Source organism: Anarhichas minor, unplaced genomic scaffold (genome assembly GCF_050575085.1).
Source record: "Anarhichas minor isolate MPS153535 unplaced genomic scaffold, ASM5057508v1 ptg000136l, whole genome shotgun sequence".
In the NCBI taxonomy this organism is placed as follows: domain Eukaryota; kingdom Metazoa; phylum Chordata; class Actinopteri; order Perciformes; family Anarhichadidae; genus Anarhichas; species Anarhichas minor.
Window position 1 is genome coordinate 16,474,685 of NW_027466582.1, and position 22,067 is coordinate 16,496,751.

The following is a 22,067-nucleotide window of genomic DNA, read 5'->3' on the forward strand; positions in this document are numbered from 1 at the left end:
TTTTCTCGTTATAACATAAGTTGTTATATTGTTATAACATCAAAGCTGTGCTCTTCCATCCCGGCGAGAAAAGAATCCAGTCAATGGAAGAAGACAAGACACTGTAGCCTTTAAAAACAATGACAATGACTGGTTTACATGGTTTTTAAAACTGCATCATTTGGGAAGTAATAATAACGAAAAAAAAAATATATAACACGGAAATATCTTGATAGGACTGTAAGAGTATTTCTTTTATCCACACCAGTGCTGTGGAGAGGATCCCAATGTTGATGGATTGCCATGAAGCTTGTCAGACATTCATGGTTCCGAGAGGATGAATACATTTTGGTGATCCGCTGACCTTTCTTCTAGCGCCACCAGCTGGTCAAAGTTTTCACTTATCAATTGAAACATCTCAACACCTACTCCTTGAGCCGGACATCTTATACAAACGTTCATGCTCCGACTACATTTGGTGACATTTCCCTTTAGCCTCTGCTCTACCTTGTGTTCAGTGCTAAATTAGCAATTGGTGCGAAAAAAAGAAGAAGCATGCTAACAGGCTATACTGACACGGTGAACCTGGTAAACAGTATACCTGCTAAGAATGTTAGCATCACCATTGTGCGCATGTTAGCGTGCTGACATTAGCATTTGGTTGACGCTGTGCTAGCAGTGAGTACAGCCTCAAAGAGCTTGTTAGCATGGCTGTAGACTCTTTGCGGTCCAATAGTCCAACAACTTACGTCCTATATCTTTTCTGAGACATTTCTCCTTGACCTCATGACGTTCTTCATCGAGGTCAAGGAAAAATGTCTCGGAAAATATATAGGACGTAAGTTTTTTGTGAAGGAGAATTCATTAGGATTTAGGAATAGACTGCACTTCTGCTACAGCAGATGCAACTTTATTTAACACTCATAGAAAATGTGTACAGTGACAAACTCGATGCTTTATGATTCAATTAAAGATTCCTGTCCAGGACAGAATCACACCTAATGGAGCATCGCTTTAAACGTTGCTGCCGCAGAGAATTGTGGGACTGCATTGTCTTTCCTTCCTTTCATAAAGGGTGGCACAGTGTATCCTAAAGGAGATAAGAAAGGAAGCATTCTTTCCTTAGCATTTAGAGAATTCGACCAGCTCTTAGAACTTATAGATACTTTACTCAGTTAGGAAGCTAAGTATAGTAGCGAGTATTTGACCGCAGCCTGAGTATTGTGTTGGCATGGTGGCTGCAATATGCTGCTGTGGAAATCAGCTTCCTTTGCCTGGTGTCAGACAGAACCCGTTGTGGAGTGGGCGGATCCAAAGGTCTGCACCCGGGTGAAGCATTAGTCGGATTGTGCAGTGATTTTGCTTCCAGTCAAATTAATCGTTTTAAAGATAAGTTGCAACACTTTTCTGCCTGCAGCTCCACTCTCCACTCAGCTTATTGTTTCATAAAGCGTTAGCTGTCAGTCAACCAACACAGCTATCGCCATTCTAAATCAGGAGCGCCTACAACATGTACAGTTTCAGTGCTATCAGCACACACCTCCCACTATAAGAAGTTTAGGCATTTAACTGATACTAAAAGTAGACTACAACCCGCACAACAGCTGATACTCTACTATATAAATAGTACTTAAGTACTAGAAAGTAACTAAGGTACAGTTACTAAAATACTGTTTGTGCAATTTTGAGGTTACATTCTTAATCAGTCACAATAATCCAATGGTAAAATAAAATAAATAATGGACCATTCCTTCTAATGAGCACTTTTACAATTTGACTTTAGTGAAATATAAAATGTTTTTTTACTTAACAGAGACACTTTTGTAGTGTGCTGTCCCATTGCAAATACTGTTGCTTTTATTACGTTTGTATGTTAAAGGGAAGAACAGCAGCGTATGACTGCATCATGTACAACATTCCCACGAGTATCTTGGTGGGAGGATAGAGTCATGAGAACCTTAGAAGGTCATATCATTTCATCACACGTACAACTGGTTTGTCAGGTGAAAAGGAGAACATCAATTGATCTTTATTAGTTTATTAATACATCACTATGCTTTCAATGTTTGTTAACATTGTGTTCATATGTGCAGTAATCAAACATTCTGTGAACAAAATGTCAACAGAAGCCAGGATACAGTATCACATATACAACCAAATATGTGGTGTAAATATGACTGCATGGAATGATCATACATGATTTTCTCATACTGTGCGCATTAAACATAAATGTTCAATGACACTCAAATGCTTTTAGCGCTCACACTTTAACTGTATTTAACTCTTTATAGCTCTTACGGACACTCACCCGTCTACAGCGCACCTGAACCTGAGACCTGGAAATGCTTTCGCTGATCAGCTTCAACTGATTTCCAAGTGTTCACTTTTTATTGCAACTGAAACGTTCGGCCCCTTTCGGTGCTTACGATTTAAAGTGACACGCCAAGTGCTTCCATTATTGACATTTCAATAGCCACTTCAAGTGCTTTACGCTCAACTAACACCTCAACTCCTTTGAACTTTGGCCGTAACTCGCATTCATTTCAGTATATGATTAACCTTTCATGAACCTATTTAGATATTTACAGCCATTTTCAGCATACTTTTTCTTTTGGCCTTTCCTAGCTTTCTATTTTATTATAGCTTTTAGTGTAAACTGAAATTGATTAAAATACAATGTATGCTCTTATCCTACAGTAAAGCATTTATTCTTTCTCTCCATCCTTCTCTCAGAGCCCAGAGTCAAATCAGACACGATCAATGTGAGTACTACTGCCCCTCCAGGAGACATAACTGATCCAAGACTCCTACAGTAAAACACACACACACACACACACACACACACACACACACACAGTGTGTTTGCATGAGTGAATGTAAGTAATAAGGTGTGTGTGAACCCGTCTTTGACAGGAGTGTGTGACAACATGCCAGACAAACCTACCATTTAGCAACAACAGTTCATTTCACCTCCTTGCATTCTTTAGGTTGACATACTGATGGCATGACTAAGTGAGCAAAGCAGCAGAGAACAACGGCGACACAAGTCAGGCGTTGAGGGAACAAGCCGTAACACACACACCCAAGTGACTCAAATACCACTTTGCTCTTTTTGTGTTTGGTTTGACTTCACGGGTCTAAAGTTGCAGGAAAAGAACTGTCAAAAACAGCGCAGCGTGTGCTCTGTGATTTTGCAGGTTGTGTGCAGCGTGGGCGACTGGGGAAGTCTCTGTTCCACTTTGGGGGAGTGAAGCTGTGCAACCCCTTTCTTTTCCACGCTGCCCGGTGCTGTCACCTTTCAGAAGTTGTTTAGCTTCACTCCAGAATACTTCTTTCCATTTCTGCCTCACACCGCACACCCACCAAACCACCATGTATTTTCAGAAAGATCAAAACATTGTGTGGCGACTCTTTTCTAGAGAATGACATATTCGATCAACAGTGACTGTGTGCTTTGTGGTTGGGTATACTGGTATACCGGTGATCACAGACAGAATTCAAGTTCATTCTTGCAGCCGCAGTCCGATATCGCCTAACACAGACTTCTTTAAAGCTTACTCATCGTGGATAAGTTCTTGGTATGTCTTGTGCTTCATGTTACAGACGCTTTCCTGTAACTGAGCCTGACATGTTTGCATCTGTGGTATCACAGTTATTATCTAGTTTAGTTTATGAGATTACTTTTGTTGTATTTTAACTTATCTCACACCTAAACATTCTTCTAACCATTTGCCTTGAACTTTCAGCCAGAGACACATTAGCTTTGAGTTAGTGGAATGAGAGGTTAGGGTGTTGCATCACCGCAGCTCTACCAGGTGGGTGGAGGGAGACACCAGTGAATTCCCTCAGTGTTTTGGAGACAGACATTTTCCATAACCACATTTTATGAATGCAAAAACACACAAAAAACAACACCTACTTGTTAGAAACTAAAGTCAAAAGGTGGGGTATTAGTCATCTGCCACATTTGAGCAGTGTGTACGGGGAAAGTGGAAGTAACTAACAAGAGGGGGAAGTCTGTTGTGGAATTCAAATGACATTGACAGAGGTGGAAAAAATGACTCGATGATTTTCAGTAAAGGTTTTATTACCACAGTGCAGGAATACTGTTACAAGTCCTGGACTCATAATACTTTAAGGTTAACTTTAGTACTTTTCAATCTGGACCCTAATCTCCAGGTTGAAAATGTCTTTGTATGTTGAAGTGACGAATGGGGGACATTTTTTTATTTGGTTCAGCATTGAGGGAGAACACTGCAGACGGCAGGCGCTTAACGGGTTGCAGTGTAACTCCTCACCGTCAACGTACGACCAATAAAAGTGCTTCACTTCGATCTATCTGGAGCCACCAACATACTCTCTACCTAAACTGATGCAGCCATTCGAACAGTAAGGTAAACCATCAGGGTACAAGACCAACGTAGGTAAAACCCAGTTACTCTCATAGAACTATAGCCCACCAAGAGAAATAAATACCCCTTTGCATGGCAAACATCCTTCAAACATCTGGGCATCAATATTACAAAATATCTTACAAAACCTGCAGAATATACAGTTGTGTGAAAAAGTGTTTGCCCCCTTCCTGATTTCTTATTTTTTTGCATGTTTGTCACACTTAAATGTTTCAGATCATCAAACAAATTTAAATATTAGACAAAGATAACACAAGTAAACACAAAATGCAGTTTTTAAATGAAGGTTTATCTTTGTCTAATATTTAAATTTGTTTGATGATCTGAAACATTTAAGTGTGACAAACATGCAAAAAAATAAGAAATCAGGAAGGGGGCAAACACTTTTTCACACAACTGTAACTAGGTGCCAATAATTTAAAAAAAATGAAGACAGACATGAATCCATTAAAATGAATATATTGCCCAGACTACTTTGAATACTGAATGGGACAAGATGTTATCTAGCTTCCACCCCCCATACAGACAATCCTAGCTGATAACAATCTACCAGGTCACATGAACACTGATAACCCATGGGTGAAGTGGACTCTTGAAGTATGGAGAACCATTATAAGAGAACATAAACTAGAGGGAGATATGGTAACACTTAATGGTGTGCATATGATTCTGACAGCCATATGCAACATAATGAAAGACTGCTCAGTTTAGAAACTCTTAAAGAGAAACAGACTTCTATCGATACTTACAGATGCAACATTATGTTAATATGAAGATGACAAACATGACAAAGACAAGTAGATATCTGATAGAACTGTTTAGAAAAGCATATAACTCAGATATAGGCAGTAAAATCATCTCATGTATATATAAATGTCTGTCAAATTAAAAACACATTCAACCTCTTATGTTAAAACTAAATGGGAGGAGGGAGGGAGGAATAAGTATATCTGAGGAAGAATGGACAGCAATATGGAAAGTTCAATGGAAGTGTACCAGCTCGCAGAGTTCGGGTGGAGAAATGTGATTTTATTACCTCTCAGAAACGCCACTATGATACAAACCCTGGAGAGGATGTGGAAACCAAAATGCAAAGCGTTACCATATGTTTGGGGATTGCCCTGTTATCAAAGAATATTGGAGAAGGATACACACTGCCCTACAAAACATGTTAAAGGTGAAATACCCCTACAAACCATGTATTCTGGATATTTACCTAAAACAAAATGGAAATGGTTGTCACGAGAGTCCCACTCTTAATACATGGATGGACATTTACAACATTAAGATAACAGCTTCTGTCCACTACAAATTGGAACAATTTTTGTTATATTGGAAATAATGGGTTACATATGCAACACCCCATAGACCTGACTTTATTTTCATAAATAGTTGAATGTACCGTAGAGAATAGAACACTCCCTACTTATATACAGTTCTTGTTTTTTTTCCACTCCTTGTTCTATGTGTAGAACTAAAATGGGCATCATCTGAAGGTCTGTATATAGAGTGTACAATAATGACAACAAAAAAGACAACTTTCACATTTTGGGGAATTTTCTTTTAATAAAGAGTTAAAAAAGCATTTCGCAAACATGTTTTCTTCTTCAAGACAAAGGACTTAAACATCATCCAATTTTTTTTCTAAACTCAAAGTGATGTTAAAGGAAGCCAGTAGTTAGGGCGGCCCGTGAATATTTAGACACCATATAATTCATGCTGAATACAGTCGACCCCTCTGTGGCCTCACCTGTACCTACTCCTCTCTTTCTCATTGGACCTCTTGGAGGAGCCGCTGCGGCTCAGGTCCTTGTGGCTGTGGCCTTTGTCGCGGCCCTCTTTCCCGTGTTGGTGCTGGGATTTGCCGTGTTTGTGGTCCCGGTCTCTGGAGCGGGACCGTGAGCGGGATTGAGAGCGCTGGCGTCCCGTCTTTCTGTCTCGCCGGCTGTCCCGGTCGTCCTGGAAGTGTCACAGCAGATGTGAGACGGTCAGTGGTGGAATGTAACGGAGTACATTTACTCAAGTACCCACACTTAAGAACAAGGTCAAGGTACTTGTACTTCAGTGTTTTCCATTTTATGCTACTTTATACTTCTACTCCACTACATCTCAAATATTTGGCACTAAATTTGTCTGACAGCTTTACTTACTTTGCAGATTACATTATTTTCATTCCATTCCCGTGATAACCGCGTATCTCCAGATGTCTCGATGGAGAATGTTTGCCACAAACTGAAGGATGAACTTTTCCTTTATGTGTTGAGAAAACTCTCCTTAAGCTAAATAAACCTTAAGATCAGCTGGAAAATGCATCGTCACAATGAGGCTGTTTTTCTGAGCTCATGAAAAGTTGACTTTTTAGAAATGCCTGGTTCTCACAGGACAGTGACCAACATATGGTCTCGAGTAGGAAACTTTGAAGAAAGCAGCAAGAGTACACTACATTTTTAAAGTATTCAACCGGAAACAATCCCAGCGCGCTGCCCGACTACTGCTGGAGGACGAGTCCACGATGGAGAGAGGAGCGCATCGTCGTCATTGCCAACTGTATCCAATCACCTCAGGTCCAGTCACATGTAAGCTTTAGCAATACGTCTGCCTAGTGGAAGACTATGGTCCTGCACAATGAGTGCACAGTACCTGTAGGTAGACGGGGAGACCATCCCATTAGTTCACGCGGGTCAAATTAAATGATCGAAGCTTTGATTGGTCAGCCCATAGCATGTTCAGCTGATATTCCAATAGTGCTGACCCCGAGACTAACCTTCCATTTCTATTGTAACGTTTGAAGAAGTGCTTTGCTAAAGCAACACGTCGCCAGCTTGTTGGCTGCATTATTGTGCACTTGACACTTAAAACCGGAACCGGTTCCTATCCCGAGTCTGCACACATTTTCATGCTAAGCTTCCAGGTTGTGTTACCGATGACCGGTGATGTTATTCTATTCTTATTGAACTGTGGCGCTGAGGAATCTTTGTCTCTTCTTGCCCGGTCACTTGTCAGTCTGGTTGAACCATCTGCAGCGTTGTGTTCTCCTTGCACAAAACAAACCACAAAATCTATTTGTAAAGAGAACAATCTACAACTTCAAAGCATGACGGACCATTCAAACATATTGTGCATATATTCACCGGCTGCGGCTTAAGTTAGTTCTGTCATGTGGGATTTTGTGCTGCTCAGCCGCTTACTGAGCCGATGAGCTTTATTCAAATACAGATCCGACTCCTACATCTGATGAGACGGTACCTCAGAATTATGAAATGATAAGATACCATCTGATAATTAGAAGTCAGTGCTTCATCTAACAGCACTCAAAGAAGTGCATCTTCTCTGATGCTCACAAAGCTCAGTCACGTCTTTAACAGACGTGTCCTGAACAACAATACGACAGATGAAGCGTCATGAAGAGCAGATTAATCAAGTATATTTGAGAAGTTAAGCTTTTGAATTCAACACAGTGTTTACCTGCTCACTGGTGTGATGATTACATACAATGAAGTGTTTTGGAAGCATGACATGTTTTGTTTGGCATCTGCGAGCATTTGACACCATGGAGCCTGCCTGACTTGTCCAACAGGCACTCTGATTTTAAAAGAACAAGATTGATATTTTCCTGGACAGAATAAGGAAATAACGAGTTCTGGAGCTATGACCCGGTTACTGTAAAATGTCATATTCAGTTACATGCGTCTTTCAAACCCGGGGGTTACACTCGTGATTCACGTGAAAACTAAATTTATATTGTGAAGCAATAAGAAGAAGAACATACGTACATAATGCGGCATTGACAAACATGTGTAACATCCATGGGACTCTGTCGTCGGGCTGCTGGTTACAGCTTCCTACAGGTCTGCATTATTTTACATAGATATGTTGTTAGCATGACAAACTGACAAAGTCCGTACAGCTCGACAACATATCCACAGCCTGTTGTTTCTTTGCTGCATTGCAGATGGAATGCTGATAAGGGAACTGCGTTCCACTGCTTATTGCATTGTTCAGGGATCAGAGCATTTTGGAAAGATGTACTTGACACACTATCACAAATATCTGCAAACAAAATATACCAGAATATCAAAAAACATGTGTTCTTGGTTTGTTTTGAGATTCCAAGGCTTTAGAATAACACCGAGGAATGTAGTCTTGTTCTCTCTCTGGTTGAACAGACTGGATTTGTCTTATTGGAGAACAACAGGAAAGCCCTCCACCAGTCAGTGGCTGGTAAACCTTTGCTACTAACAGAAAGCCTGGTACCGTTTATAAAATATATACAGTCAGGGCCATAAGTATTTGTATAAATGGCTGTAATTCCTAAACGGTTAATATGATATTTTAGTTTTATCCATTGAGTTAAAACTGAAAGTTACACTTCAACCACATATTGACTGCTTCCTTTCAAATCCACTGGACTCGTGTAAAGAGGCAAAATTAGAAAAATTGTGTCACCGTCCAAATACTTATGGCCCCGACTGTGTATGTGGGAACCTGCTGACAATAGGCTCTAGACTCCTCCCATCGATAGCAGACTGGGATGCCTTTTAGCTTTTTCCCTGGTGTGACACATTCAACATGACGAAACCACCGGGAGACAGAGTTAAAGAGGAGGTAGAAAGCAGCAAGGGGAGGCCAGTGACGTGTTAGCGTGGTGACTGGTTTGTGTAGGTCACTTATTCAGCCTCTCCTTCAAACGCGGTACCGACTGATATGGAACGACATTCGAGTGCTGCTTCGAAAATCCGCACCATTAACAATGCATATATGTAATGCATACAATCAAAACGCCCCTCCCAGGCTGGTATCTGGACTTGTGTTTATTAAAAGTCAGAATAAACTGTTTTTTTGTGCAGCTTGATTGCACATATTCTCATGTACACATTCAGAAACAACCTAATTATAGATCAGGTTCCCTCTAAGATAAAACCACTTCCCTGCAGTAAAAGCAGAAACTGCACTGCAATTTAACTAATACAACCAAAGAGAGAGTTTAACACAATACTACAATATTGTTGTGTTGGCTTGAAGGTACCTTGTGTTTCTTGGACTTCCTGCTGTCCTCATCATCTGAATGATGATGGTGCCTCTTCTCCTTGTGCTTCTTCTCAGAGGGCCGGTGGCTCGCCGCCTCCTCTTCCTCCTCAATTATCAGGTCGTACTTGGAACTTTGGGGAAAGTTATGGAAATCTCTAGGAAGAGGCTGTACGGTTAGAACACCGCAGACTGATACGTTACGACATGAAGTGGAGAACCACAAATATGAAATGAAACCCCTGCCTCTTTACACACAAGGATACTCTTGTTTGGGCTTCACTTGGTCCTTGAGGGCCAGTTTGGATCGGGTCTCCACATCCTTCTCGTAGGCGTTGAAGTCATCTTTAGTGTACTTCCCACCTAGGAAACAGAGACGGCTATGATCCGCGCTTATGAAACACTGTGTCAGATTCTCAAAGCTGCATATGGAAACTAGGTTTAGATTGGCGTCAACATGTTCACGCTTCAGAACAAAAAGAGAAATATTCATAACTTGCAAACTATAGAGGCGTCAGTCCGAGTACCTTTGCCTTTCCATTTGATCTTTGAGACCGACTGGCTGAAGTCTACGTGAATGCGTCGATCGTCGATGAGCACGTTGTCCATTTTGAAATAGGCCTTTTCACAATCTTCTTGCTTTGGAGACAGAAAGCATAAAGAAAAGCGGTAAGAGAGGAAGAGTAATACAAGTAAAAGTCATGTTCTTTAGCAACAGATGATGGAATGTGATTAACAAATGGCATACTATGAATAGGCAGGAAGAGCAATAAAACCATCTTAGGTAATAACTTAAATGAATATATGATGTTCTGACTGGTAGTTATCTTTATCTCTGTTATCAGAGACTATTTCCATTCTCGATCAATCTGCAGATTGTTTTCTTAAGAACGGTTTAGAACAGTGTTTCAGAAACTTTCCTAAACGGAGACAAATTAGACCACGGACCCCCATTTGATACGATTTTGTCCGAGCTTCCCGTATCTGCTTTTACATGGTTAATTACAGAAAGTGTATGAAACTCATGACCAAAGCAGTTATGTCATAAGTGTTACTTATGGATGGAAATATAGTGAAAATAAATGACTCCACTTTTGCTGCGAAGCCCCTGGAAACCACTGGTTTAGTCTTTAAAATATTTAAAAAAAACGACAAATTTCAGTCACAATTTCCAAGGAGACGTCTTCATGAATAAAAAAAAACACTAAAAAAAAATGTCACTTGTTATCTGCAATCAGATATCTAAGAACAAGGCGTTCTTTGACTGTGTTGATAGGGTACATGATTGATGCGATTTCTCTATTAACATAACATACTATTTAACTTTCACTTTCATAATGACAGCTTTTTTGGCTATTTTACAAGGACAATTCATTCTATTTCATTGTATAATTTCACTATATTACAGGATGTCATGTCACAGGTAGAAGTCCGTTTATCTCCAACAACTTGGCCAGCGCCCTCTAGTGGTTAAATGTTCACTTCCCGTCCAGCACTATCATTCATGATGCTGGTGCCTCATATAAAGGGTCTCCTTTGATTCTACAGTCCGCGGGTTGAAGGCGTTCAGAGAACTGAAGGCCGGTGGCAAAAACCTGCCTGACCGAGTTCACATCTTTACTTCCACAGTGGACAGCGAGGGAAACAAGGTCCCATGTTCTAGGTAAATATAGTATACTCAACTTTTACATCTCTATAATATTACTTCTCTATCATAATGACTCCAGCAGCCCATGTGATGGTTATTAACACATCATAACAGGAACAAACAATGGAGGGGGTTTTCTCCTTCTGTCACTTTCCCTACATGATGTACTGCTCCTGTCCTCATGAATGTTACCGTGTCATGAACACCATTAACCAGTGACTTAAAAGGGGACCTTCCCTAAAACTAAAAACACGTCTCTATGTATTTTTAACAATACATCACGACAGGAAGGGTGACATATTGTAAGTCTATGCAATAGACACCAATAGTTCATTAGTGTCTCGTTAAGCCGCCCTCAATGCACACGTACTCCCGTAGTTCAACAGTTTGGGGAATACGCTTGCTCCCTTTTCTTTCAGAGTGAAATAAGGAGATTCAACGTCAATCTAGTGGCATCATACAGTCGGTGAGTTCAGGCACAAGCTTCTGTATAGTGTCACAATGGTGCAAAACCTGGCAACCCGTGACAACAAAACTCATTAACTGTGCCTGGTAGTTATCCGTCAAGTAATTGTTCCAGTGCGTAACATAAAACCACAAACGGTTGCTGTTATGCGTTATCTTTGTACAGTTCAAACAAACGAGATACATGTTGCCAAGCATTTCACTTCACTTTGGACAAGCTAGGGTAAAGTTCAGACTCCAGGTGCATACTCAACACTCAGTAAATGTGATTAATATTTAATCTTTTCTGAAAAAAACATATTTGAGCCACCTAAAAAAAAAAAAAGGCCAAATCAGTTTAAATGTCCGCTTTATTTGGAATACCTTCACCACTTGACCTTCAGGTCAGACAGACCTTTTCGATGGGGAATCTGTGCTCCAGTCCAAGCCACAAGACTTCATTAACAAAAACAGGAATTTGACCCGGCTGAACACCGCTCCATCGATCGTTTACTTCGTTTGTGTTATTGTGTGACTTTCGGATCTAAACTAACGTGGCGTCCACAGCAGTACACTGCTTAGCTACTGTAATGGTTCCCTTGTCTGCTTCTCTAAACTTGAATACATATAGGGAGCACTGGGAAGCTACAGAACGATCTAAAAACATCAGCTGTTCAACTGTAAACACATCCACACACTATGGAGACTACACTAAAGTGCAGTTCTCATTAGATATTGTGCCTCACGTAGAAACACAAGATGCTCACCTTATCAAACTCAATGAAGGCGTAACACAGGGAATCTCCACTTTTCCAGTCTCTGATGATCTCACAGCTACACACAACAGAGAAACACCAGAAACGTTTCAGACACACACGCATTTCCACATGTACAAATCCAATAGAAACATTTTGAAGACAAAAACTAGCATGATGTAGAACATGGATGTTTGCAGTGTCACGTTTTTATGGCCCCAAAGCGAGAAAAGATGATTTCCAGGTCCTCGTCGGTGGTCACCGGATTCAGTTTGCACACAAACAGCACGTTCTCTGGAGGCCTCATGTCTGCATCAGGGAGGTCACCCACCTGGAGGAATGTAGGACAACAGAGAGTGTATAAACGTCTCAGACGGCACCTCCGGTACATCTTCAGTCATCTCTTCTTCTCACCATCTCCAGCAGGATGGCCTGAGTCTTGGCTTCTTTCTCCTTCAGCCTCTCCTCCAACTCCTCTGCTGCCTTCCCATCCGTATCGTCGATCACTTCGTCCGCTCCGATTCGCCCGCTCTGCACAGAAACAGCTGTAGTTATAGAGCCAGTAAATGTTTGTACATTTATTGTATACATTTTGTCATGTTTATGCATCCAGATAAGGTTTCTGGTTTCAGGTGTGAAAATCTGTTTGTGGGTTAAGTCAAAAAAATGTGAGAACTCTCAAGAGTTTAATGACTCAACAGCATCAGTGCACTCACATCCAGCTGCTCTTTGGTGGGCTCAGGCGATCCATCAGGCACTGGCAAATCAGGAGGGTCATCAATAGGGTCTTCCAGGACCACCGTGTGGTTTATCCTGCAGCAAAATGACATTCTCATCTCATGACTGGAAAAATGTACGCCCTGAGGTTTTTTCCCCTGAGAAATAATACATGCATTTTTGGACTCATGGGATATTGCTACATGGACTGCATAGGCGGTTTATCTTAGTTCATCTCGGGCTGTAACTGTTTGTGGTGAACCGTCACGGTACGGGGGGAAACGGTGCAGAATACACGGTATGTAGAATGATGAGCGTAACCACAGGCGAGTTCCGCCCAGAAACTTTTAGCCGTGCGTCGTAAGCAACATTTGCTGAGGTAAGAACAACGAGCCGATTGGCCCGCGAGTCAGTCACACTATGGCGAGAGAGCAGTGTTTAAGAGGGGCCGTGTGTCGGCGTTGCTCCACCGTTGTAGGGGATGTGACTAAAAACACATCCTGCACGCTGACGTGCAGGATTGATCGTCTTTGATCGTCTTTGACACTTGCTCTACTGTCTGTTCAAAATAGACGACAATAAACTGAACCGCGACTCTTAAACTGGGATATGAACCAGACTGTGACTTCTGTGTACCGTTACAACTCCAGTTCACCTGATATCCTGAAATGGGACAAAGTCCTTGTCCACGAAGGTCTCATTGATTTTGTCCAAGATTTCCATGCCCTCTGTCACCTCCCCAAACACAGTGTGGACTCCATTCAGGTAGTCCAAGTTCTCACCCATGGTGATAAGGAACTGAGAACAAGAAGAACAGATGACGCACATCATGTAGCACACCCAGCAGGGAGCATTTGATCCGTAAATTTAATCTGATTTGTGCTGAAAAAGCAAAATCACTATGTACAGCTAGCCATAAGATCTATCACTCCAGGAATTGGTAAGGCCAGACAGGGTTCACTATAACATATTACATTCAATAGTAGACGTGATCATTTCTGTCGGAAATTATAGTTGGGGCATTCTTCAACTAATCAGCTGATTTATATGATAAATTATACACAAGTTATTTTTAACTTTGCTGATCAACCGAAACAATCAAACTAGTAAAAGTCATTTTAATGTTGCTTTTGCTCTGGAAGAAGTTTGCAACTTGCAGGGCAAAGGACAGCGTGACTGCACATGGTATTCACCTGGGATCCGTGCTGACCGTTTCCATTGTTCACCATGGACACCGTCCCCTTCTTCCTGTGTTTGATGCGCGGCGCTTTCTCTGCATCAAAAAAGCGGGCCTGGTCCCCATAGATTTTGCTAATAATCACACGCAGAAGAGAACAAATTGTCAGTGTTCAACTCCTGGTGTCAAAAAAAAAAAAAAAAAAAAAAAGGGCCAACCGCGGCGGTGAGGATGACTGACCTGTAGATAGACTCTCCACCACGTCCCGTCCCAGTGGGATCTCCGGTCTGCACAATGAAGCCTCTCTGAAGAGGAGACAAATACAGCGTTACAGCATCCAACACAGTGTCTTCACCAGAGCCTGATCATTAACAGAAGATACACTTCAAGTCACTTTTGAGACAAAACTTTTGTTTGCACCAGGGGTCCTCGAGCCCAGTTTATGTTCTAACCTCATGTTACCTGCATGGGCAAATGTTTGGACTGAAATGAAAGTGTTGCAAAATGATCTACATGAGAAGCTGTTGCTTTTTTTGGCGCTAGGGTCGGTAATGTGGGCAATGAATTAACAGTGGTCTGAACATTTCAAATGGCACTATATCGCCCTCCTCAGGCGAGTTTGCGCCATGGTCCACCTGATATTGATCCACACCGTTGTTACAGAAGTTTGCAAGGAACCATTTCGTTTTACCTGAACATTGTGGATGAGGCAGTAGTTGTAGTACTTTATCTTGCATAGTTTCAGGAAGTTTAGGCAAGCTGCGAAATAAAAAGAGCACAGAGGTTAAACCGACAGTCATTTCAACGACAGTCAAACATGGCCAAACTGTTACTGACACTTCGCGTCTATTTAGCGTAAATGAATGAAGGACACATACGGGGTTTACTCCGGCTGTGTTGTTCATGCTGGTTTTCTGTTTGCTAGTGTTAAATAAGCAAATGAATAGACGGAAGCAAGCTAACAGCCTTAGCTAGCAGCCACGTTCACTGTGCATCAGCTTGTCAATGTCTGACGTGAACTCAACCAGCAATATCTTCACTAAATGAACTCCCGTTACGTGCAAATCACTTCATTTTCTTACTTTTGGGTCTTTCTTCTGTGAACAAATCAATAACAATATCGCCTAACGTCGTTTCAAGGAGCACCGCCATGCCGACGTTCCTGGTCTCGCGAGAAGAGTGTTTCGAATTTCCCCGCGCGTGCGCAGCTCACACGTCTTGGTCAATGTTTTTGTTTTAACTAACGCTGTCGTCTGGCTGTTATCACAAAATGGAAACGGCACGTCTAACGATAGCAGTTGGCGTTATCTCGCTTCTCTTTGCCTCGGTAACGTGCTCAGAGTCGTCGCCCAGGCAATTGAATACGGTAAAGTGTCAACAGCAGCAAATTGAGCTAACCTGATGATGTTGATGTTAGCATAGCGTTAGCTTAGCGCCCCCCATCGTCCATTGTGCTGCTAACCTCGCGTCTGTTTATCTTTTCTTTTTCATTATTGATATCTAGGAGAATATCCTGATCAACGTGACGGCGGGGACGATTGCGGATACACAGCTGCAGGACTCCAACAACTTACAGGTATATATATATGTATATATATATATATATATATATATATATACAGTGACGTTATAAGACAACGTTTCTAACGTAAACGAAGCTACAGAGGTGGGTCCACCAATCAGCCTTCACGACGTTATTTCTTTTTTCTAGATCAATTTAAACATATCGGTGGGTGAAGAGCAGGTGCTGGTCAATGACATCCCAGTGGAGCTGTCAGGGGTCACCAGGTTCAACTGTCAAGCACTTCTCTGTGAGTTTTCCTCACATCACACGTGAACAATCCAAGTACTAAACCACGATGACAGAAACCAGAAGAAAGTACTAATGCAACCCTCCAGATAGCACATTGGCAGCCTGTTAGAAATTAATTGGTCTGTGGGGGTTGCTGTTAAAATGTAAATTGTTGGCAGAATGTCATAAGCGTATACAATGAATCATATTTTTCCAGTAGACGGCATCAATGGAACCAGTGACTTTGAGTCTGGGGACCTGGTGTCCACTGTCATGCGGGTGATGGTGAGCCAGAACCGGCTATACAGCGACTCAGAGGAGGTGGTGGCTCTGCAGGTGTTCAGTGAAGTGATAGAGATGGAGGGCAAAGAGGTAAATATCTCTTGACCACAATAACACTATACAGAACCTTGTTTGTTCTTTTACCTCAAAACGTACAACTTTACAAATGATATCAAATCTTTTCAGAACTGATGAATCAAAGTAATACCCTGAATTGGATATGACTTCACATCCTTTGGGTTTGTGTCCTGTAGGTCCAGCAGCCTGACATGTGTGAGGTGAAAATCCTGATGAGCCCAGATTTCCAGAAGCTGGCTCAGTTTACCAACATCTACCCCATCGGACACAGCGAGATCTTCAGGGTTCCCAGGGAGAACGACGTGGTTGTCACAGATCCACCAAATCCCAGAAAAGGTATGAAACCACGGCGCTTTTTCTGGGCCTCATTATTATTGTAATGCGGATACTCTATAGCAGTCCAGTTAAGTGTGGCTCTAAAACTTTCCCTGCACAAATCAGACGAAGAACAGCTGATGTCCCAGACCACCAGCCAGTACCCCCTGAAGCACACGGAGACCACGCAGGAGGAGATCGCAGCACCGGGAAAGCTCCCGGAGACTCCGCTTCGCATGGACCCCGACCTGCTGTACGACGTCAGATACGATGATGATTTCGATGTCCAAGAGCCGAGCCAGCCGGACCAGATTCAGATGGAAACTCCGCCCAAAGAATCTATATCCTCTTACTCTGTAAGCCAAGTCTGATGCCAGACCTCGTTGATGACGTACAGTGTGTACTGCCTCAGAGGGGTCTAGCCATTTCAAGTCAGTAGTGGGTGTTGTTTGTTATGTAGGAGGTAGAGGATGACAGGCTGTTTGGGACTCTCTTGAGACAAATCGGGAATAGAAAGTCAGTTTATTAAAACATCCAATATTTATCCTCTCGCACTAACTAGTATGGGCACTCATTGTAAAACTCTGCGACGGTAGGAGCCGAGGTAAGTTTGCCAGAGCTCACAGTAGTGGCCCTTAGTTTCCTCCCGCGATCGGTGCTGATATCTTTGAACTGTACGAACCGTTTCCAAAAGTTTGGCAAGCTTTAGGAGCATTTCGGGAACTATAAGTTCAACAATTAGCCAAATATTGAGAACTACAATTGAGGATGCACATGCAGCAGAACACTCTTGTTAACCTATATGAGGTGATGAAGCCGAATGCAGCTTTATGACAGACAAGCTCCCCATGAACTCTCAGTCATTCTGGTTTGTTTCCTAGCCTTCGCTTGGAAAAGTATTTTATAATATGCAGTACTGGTCGAGTCCTTGTAGCAGCAGGAGACGCTCACGACTCCGTGTCCGTCCTCTCCTCAGGCCATGTGTCAGTGGGTGGAGGGAGTGAGGGAGCGTCTGAGGCGCTTCAGCTCCGAGTCGCTGCCTCTTTTCTTCCTGGTGATGTGGGTGGTGGTGATCGGCGTCGTCGGGTCAGCGGTCATCGTCAAGATCTTGGACATGTTCTTCCCGACTTGTGAACACAAGTGAGTTTGTGTCGGGGGGGGGGGGGGTTATGAGTGAGCAAATAATCTGCTGGAAGGTGTACTTAACCGTGTCATCAGTGACCAGCTGACCTTTCTTACTCGATCATTTCTAAATGCTTAACTTTTTGACTTTTTGTGCCCCTCTTCTTCTTCTTCTTCTTCTTCTTCTTCTTCTTTTTTCTTTCACAGGCACATTTTTCACGTAAACCCTGTCACTCTCATGCCGGAGGACGAGAAGCACATTCTGCTGGAGAGCATAGAATTAGAGGAAGAAGAAGAGAATAAGCCTTGAATGCGGATTGACTTGGCCGGCTCCTTTAGCTTCAGTTTGTTCTTATTTGTTCTTTAACCTTGGTTACTGTCTTACATTATCAGCATTTGTCGCTAGCTTGTATTGACATTTGTGAAGCGGTCGGTTTTGTTTTCGCCTCGGTTAACCCCTTTAAGCACAACAGCCACGGAGCAGTGAGCAGGCCACCAAACAGACGGCTGCTTTCCTGCTAGTCCACCTCAAATTTAGTCCCATGATCAAAATGGCAAAGAAAGTGAGCGATTCATAGCGCTGATGTTGTGATGTCAGCCGTGGAGCGTGGCTGAGGCGGCGACATTGCCGGTCACCAAAGTTGCACTCCATGCGGTGATGTGAATGTCGCCCGTGTGTGATTGGTCAGATTGCCACAAATGACTCTACTTCGTTATTTCACTTTAAAGTAACAAGTTACTTTTTACTAGAAATGACCTAATTCAGTACGTGTGCTTCACCCACTTCCGAAACATGCCGTAGCAACGTGGCTCACTCCAAATCTGTCTTCATTATCGTATAAAATGTAACGCAAGAAGCCGGTTTCATAGATGTCGCTGAAGGCTTTGAACTTAAACAATTTAGAGAGACATCCTAAAAAGTGCTCAGAAACAACAATGGCAGCCTTAGAGGACACCGAAGACATACACGGGTATGAGAACTGTAGGTTCAACAAATGAATACGAACAAACTGGACATTTCAGGGGCTGCACCCAACCATTTCAAGTCTTTGTGTTCACTGAAAAGACGTTCTAGATGTAGCAGCTCTGTACAGGTCACACTTTATTCTCACACTAGGCTTTTTCTCCAAAAAATACACCCCACTGCTGAATGTGAAGAAAACTAAGGCAGCAGATGCACTAGGATGAGTTTCCTCAATATATTATTTAATAGGAGGCAGGCGATGCCTCCTGTCTGTCGTCCTTTTTAAGTGAAGCTAAAGAAGACTATACATTACATTTGAATCTGTTGTTGCAGATGGCTCAGATGAAGTAAAGTAATATTTGACCTCGAAGGAAAAAGATGCAGCTTACTGTCTGGTTACAAATCTCGTGTCTGCACATTCAGTGAGGCCTCTTTTAAACCCCGAATGTCACTACTGAAAAAAACACCTCCCTTTAAGGCCTGTTTTCCACTATTGAGGCTCATATATTGATTGTGTTTCTTCACAGTGCCTCTGTGACAATCAGTTAAAGGGGGGGGGGGGGGGGTGCAATTGATTGATTTGATGTGTGGTTTCTCGTTAGTAATAATGGAGAGGGGAGCTGAGGTTATTCAGATTGTCTATGCACTCTAAGTGCAGAAACCGATGTAAAACACAGTGTGTGCACAAGACATCACTGCAAATTCAGTGTGTAAATTATTGTTAAAGGATTTGAATCTGCACTTAGTTTTGACTTTTGGAGTGAAAACTGGAATTGACTCTGCATGGATGGTTTTTATTTTTGTATTTTTGTTGGAGATTATGGGCAAAAATGACGTGTGAGGGACCATGGAGGCACAAGGCTGATTATTGGTTGAAAAAGTGGGTTTAATTAATCCAAAACTCCAAGTGTTTCAACATGGTTTTTGTTATTTTATTTTTAAATTTATTTTTGTCATTATTTTCTTTATAAACACCTGTAAAACATCAGCTAGTACAGTAAAGTATTAGGGCAAAGCATTAAGGGAAAGAATATTTTTGTTATTTCCAGAATAAAGTTACTATTTCGATTTATTCTCAAAAGTTCCATTTCTATGCTTGATATTTCAACCTAATCATCAAAATGGTATTTAGACTTTATTTTCAATATTCCAACTTTATTCTTAACATTTAGACTTTATTCGCAAAATGCAAAAAAGACAAAAGTCCCCCCCCCCCCCCCGTTATACCTGGCCCTAATACTCCTCCGTAGCTTGTGTACCTCCCTAAGGTTGTGATATTGTCTCCCCGGAGCAGAATGCATGATGTACTGCGTTAGCAAAAAGGTGCATGTGTAGTCTAGCTAGTGAATGCAGTTTGCTGTTCTATCAGCAAGTTCGACAGCAAAGCTAAGAAGCTGCATGACGACTCAAAACAGCTCGACCCGTCTTTGGGTTCAGCCTCAAATTCCAAATAGATTAACTCAAGACAAACAAGTGCTGTAGGTGACGCTAAATTAGCCTTCAAGGCAAACGATGTCAGGCATGAATAACAAAAATACAGTTTGATTTGCTCTTTGTTTAAATGGGGGTAGACCCCAATGTGTTACTATTTTGAGACATTTGTGTGCATACATTGTATGAATTACAGCTGGACTGTGTATTTGGGTCTATAATCCTGCTGATTAAATGCTTTCCTTATGACCATCAAAAGCCTTCGTCTTGTGTGATTATTGTGGTTGCGCACACTGTGAACACTCGCTGCATTGTTCTGTCCCAGAATTGTGAGTATATTAGATGAGGACTCAAACTATTTGTTAAGTTTGAGTGAGCTGCCGGATTTCCTCTTCCAGTTGTGGATCTACAAAGTTGCATGCTCTCCGTTTTGGCAATTTTCACATTGCAGACATACTGAGAAACTTGTATGTATTAGATTTGACATAAAGGTACTGCTATTAAAAACTATGCATCTGTGTCCATTTCCCTAGAATAAAAAAAAGCTCAATGGCAAAATAGGTTTTCAGCGTCCGGGCCTTTAAATCCCACTTTAGGGATTCCAGTGTGGTCTATTGGCTCTCTTGTTCACCGAAGAGCATGATGTGTTTAACTCTAAAACGTTGGACAAGAAGAAGTAAGTGCCCTCTCACATTTTCAAATACTGTGAATCTACCAGAGCAGGTGGAGGGAACTGAGACGGCACATTTTAAACTGGGCATAAATTAAATTATAGCGAAAGCATTGTGCGCTCAAAATTTGCTTTGCAAATGTGTGTACCTCTTTGTTGGACAGGATACAGAAGAGATCTGACAGAGAGAGGGAAGGGAAGGATGTCATGCAATAAAGATCGAGCGGCCGGTCACCGTGATGCCTCACAATACTTTTATTCTAATGACTATCTGCAAATATAATTGCCACCAGAAGTCCTGTAAACCATCATTAATATTTATAGATGCTCTATATTGCACATCGGCAACATCTTAAAACTAATGGCCCATGTATGATTGTAAGGTTTTGACTTTAGTTTGAAAACTGACCTACAAATTAGGCCCATGTTGACTCAAATGCAGTCATAAACAAATTACAATGCAACTACTGTAAGCAACACAAACAAAGATAGACAGACAGGCTCAGTTGTCTCACTAATGTTAAGCTGCAGCTGGTTCAGTCTGCACGGCCCAACAAAGTCCCCCACCAGGCCTCAGTAGTCCTCCTCCTGTTGTCCACTGATATGCCGGTCCGGTGATCTGTAATCCAGGACACAAGTGGAGAAGTTCACCTGCTTGGCCCTGAGCTTTATCTCCCAACGGCAGAGGCTGTATGGTGTTAAAAGCACTGGAGAAACCAAAGAGCATGATCCTCACTGTGCTCCTGAGCCTCGTCCAGGTGGGAATAAGACCGGATTGCGTCGTCCACTCCAACGTCTTCCTGGAAGTCAAACTGCAGGGTCCTGAGGTGGGAGGCTAGTATCAGTCTCTCAAGGGTTTTCATCACACGGGACATGGTTTTAGGGTTCGGGTTGCCTTTTCTTGGTTACCGGGATCCAGCACGTCTACCACAGTGTGGTAATCTTTTCCAGTCTCAAGTCGAAGATGTGCTGTCAGCCCATTGTTGGGGAAACAAGTTACAGTCCAGGTTGAGCCCCTCGTTGTCCTCTAAATATAGCTTTCAGCACTTCCTCATTTTTGGTCTCAAAGCAGCCCCTCAAAGACATTAACATGAATTCAGTGTGTAAATTATTATTAGGAAAGAATCTGGACCTAGCATGGATGGTTTTTCTTTTTTTTGTTTGATGAAGATCTCATCGTGATTTATAGGCAAGATTGACTTTGATGATAAACCTTTCGGGTATCACTCCCAATGTTTTCATGCAGGTGGGCACAA

The 22,067-nt window shown here is 42.0% G+C and overlaps 2 protein-coding genes across 4 annotated transcripts; one reads left to right on the forward strand and one right to left on the reverse strand.

The window, feature by feature from the left end:
- Positions 1-5,930: 5,930 nt before the first annotated feature.
- ppil4 (peptidylprolyl isomerase (cyclophilin)-like 4) lies at positions 5,931-15,367 on the reverse strand. Of its 2 annotated transcripts, XR_012951492.1 has the most exons (14): positions 15,240-15,367; positions 14,849-14,916; positions 14,398-14,462; positions 14,174-14,291; positions 13,636-13,778; positions 12,980-13,076; positions 12,678-12,794; positions 12,470-12,594; positions 12,276-12,342; positions 9,944-10,055; positions 9,683-9,779; positions 9,418-9,550; positions 7,313-7,426; positions 6,210-6,350 (listed from the first exon to the last, which is right to left on the reverse strand). XR_012951492.1 is itself a non-coding variant. In XM_076083585.1 (13 exons), exons 1-13 carry the CDS (start codon positions 15,307-15,309, stop codon positions 6,138-6,140), a joined length of 1,425 nt encoding a protein of 474 aa, XP_075939700.1. In that variant the 5' UTR covers positions 15,310-15,367; the 3' UTR covers positions 5,931-6,137. The 2 variants fall into 2 exon arrangements, 1 of the variants encoding a protein (XP_075939700.1); XM_076083585.1 differs by lacking the exon at positions 7,313-7,426 and having other exon boundaries at positions 5,931-6,350.
- A 2-nt stretch (positions 15,368-15,369) lies between these two features.
- ginm1 (glycoprotein integral membrane 1) lies at positions 15,370-20,399 on the forward strand. 2 transcript variants are annotated; one of them, XM_076083586.1, is made up of 8 exons: positions 15,370-15,523; positions 15,662-15,733; positions 15,869-15,968; positions 16,167-16,321; positions 16,486-16,645; positions 16,751-16,980; positions 17,601-17,764; positions 17,954-20,399. In XM_076083586.1, exons 1-8 carry the CDS (start codon positions 15,428-15,430, stop codon positions 18,054-18,056), a joined length of 1,080 nt encoding a protein of 359 aa, XP_075939701.1. In that variant the 5' UTR covers positions 15,370-15,427; the 3' UTR covers positions 18,057-20,399. The 2 variants fall into 2 exon arrangements, with proteins under 2 accessions (XP_075939701.1, XP_075939702.1); XM_076083587.1 differs by having other exon boundaries at positions 16,170-16,321.
- Positions 20,400-22,067: the final 1,668 nt, after the last annotated feature.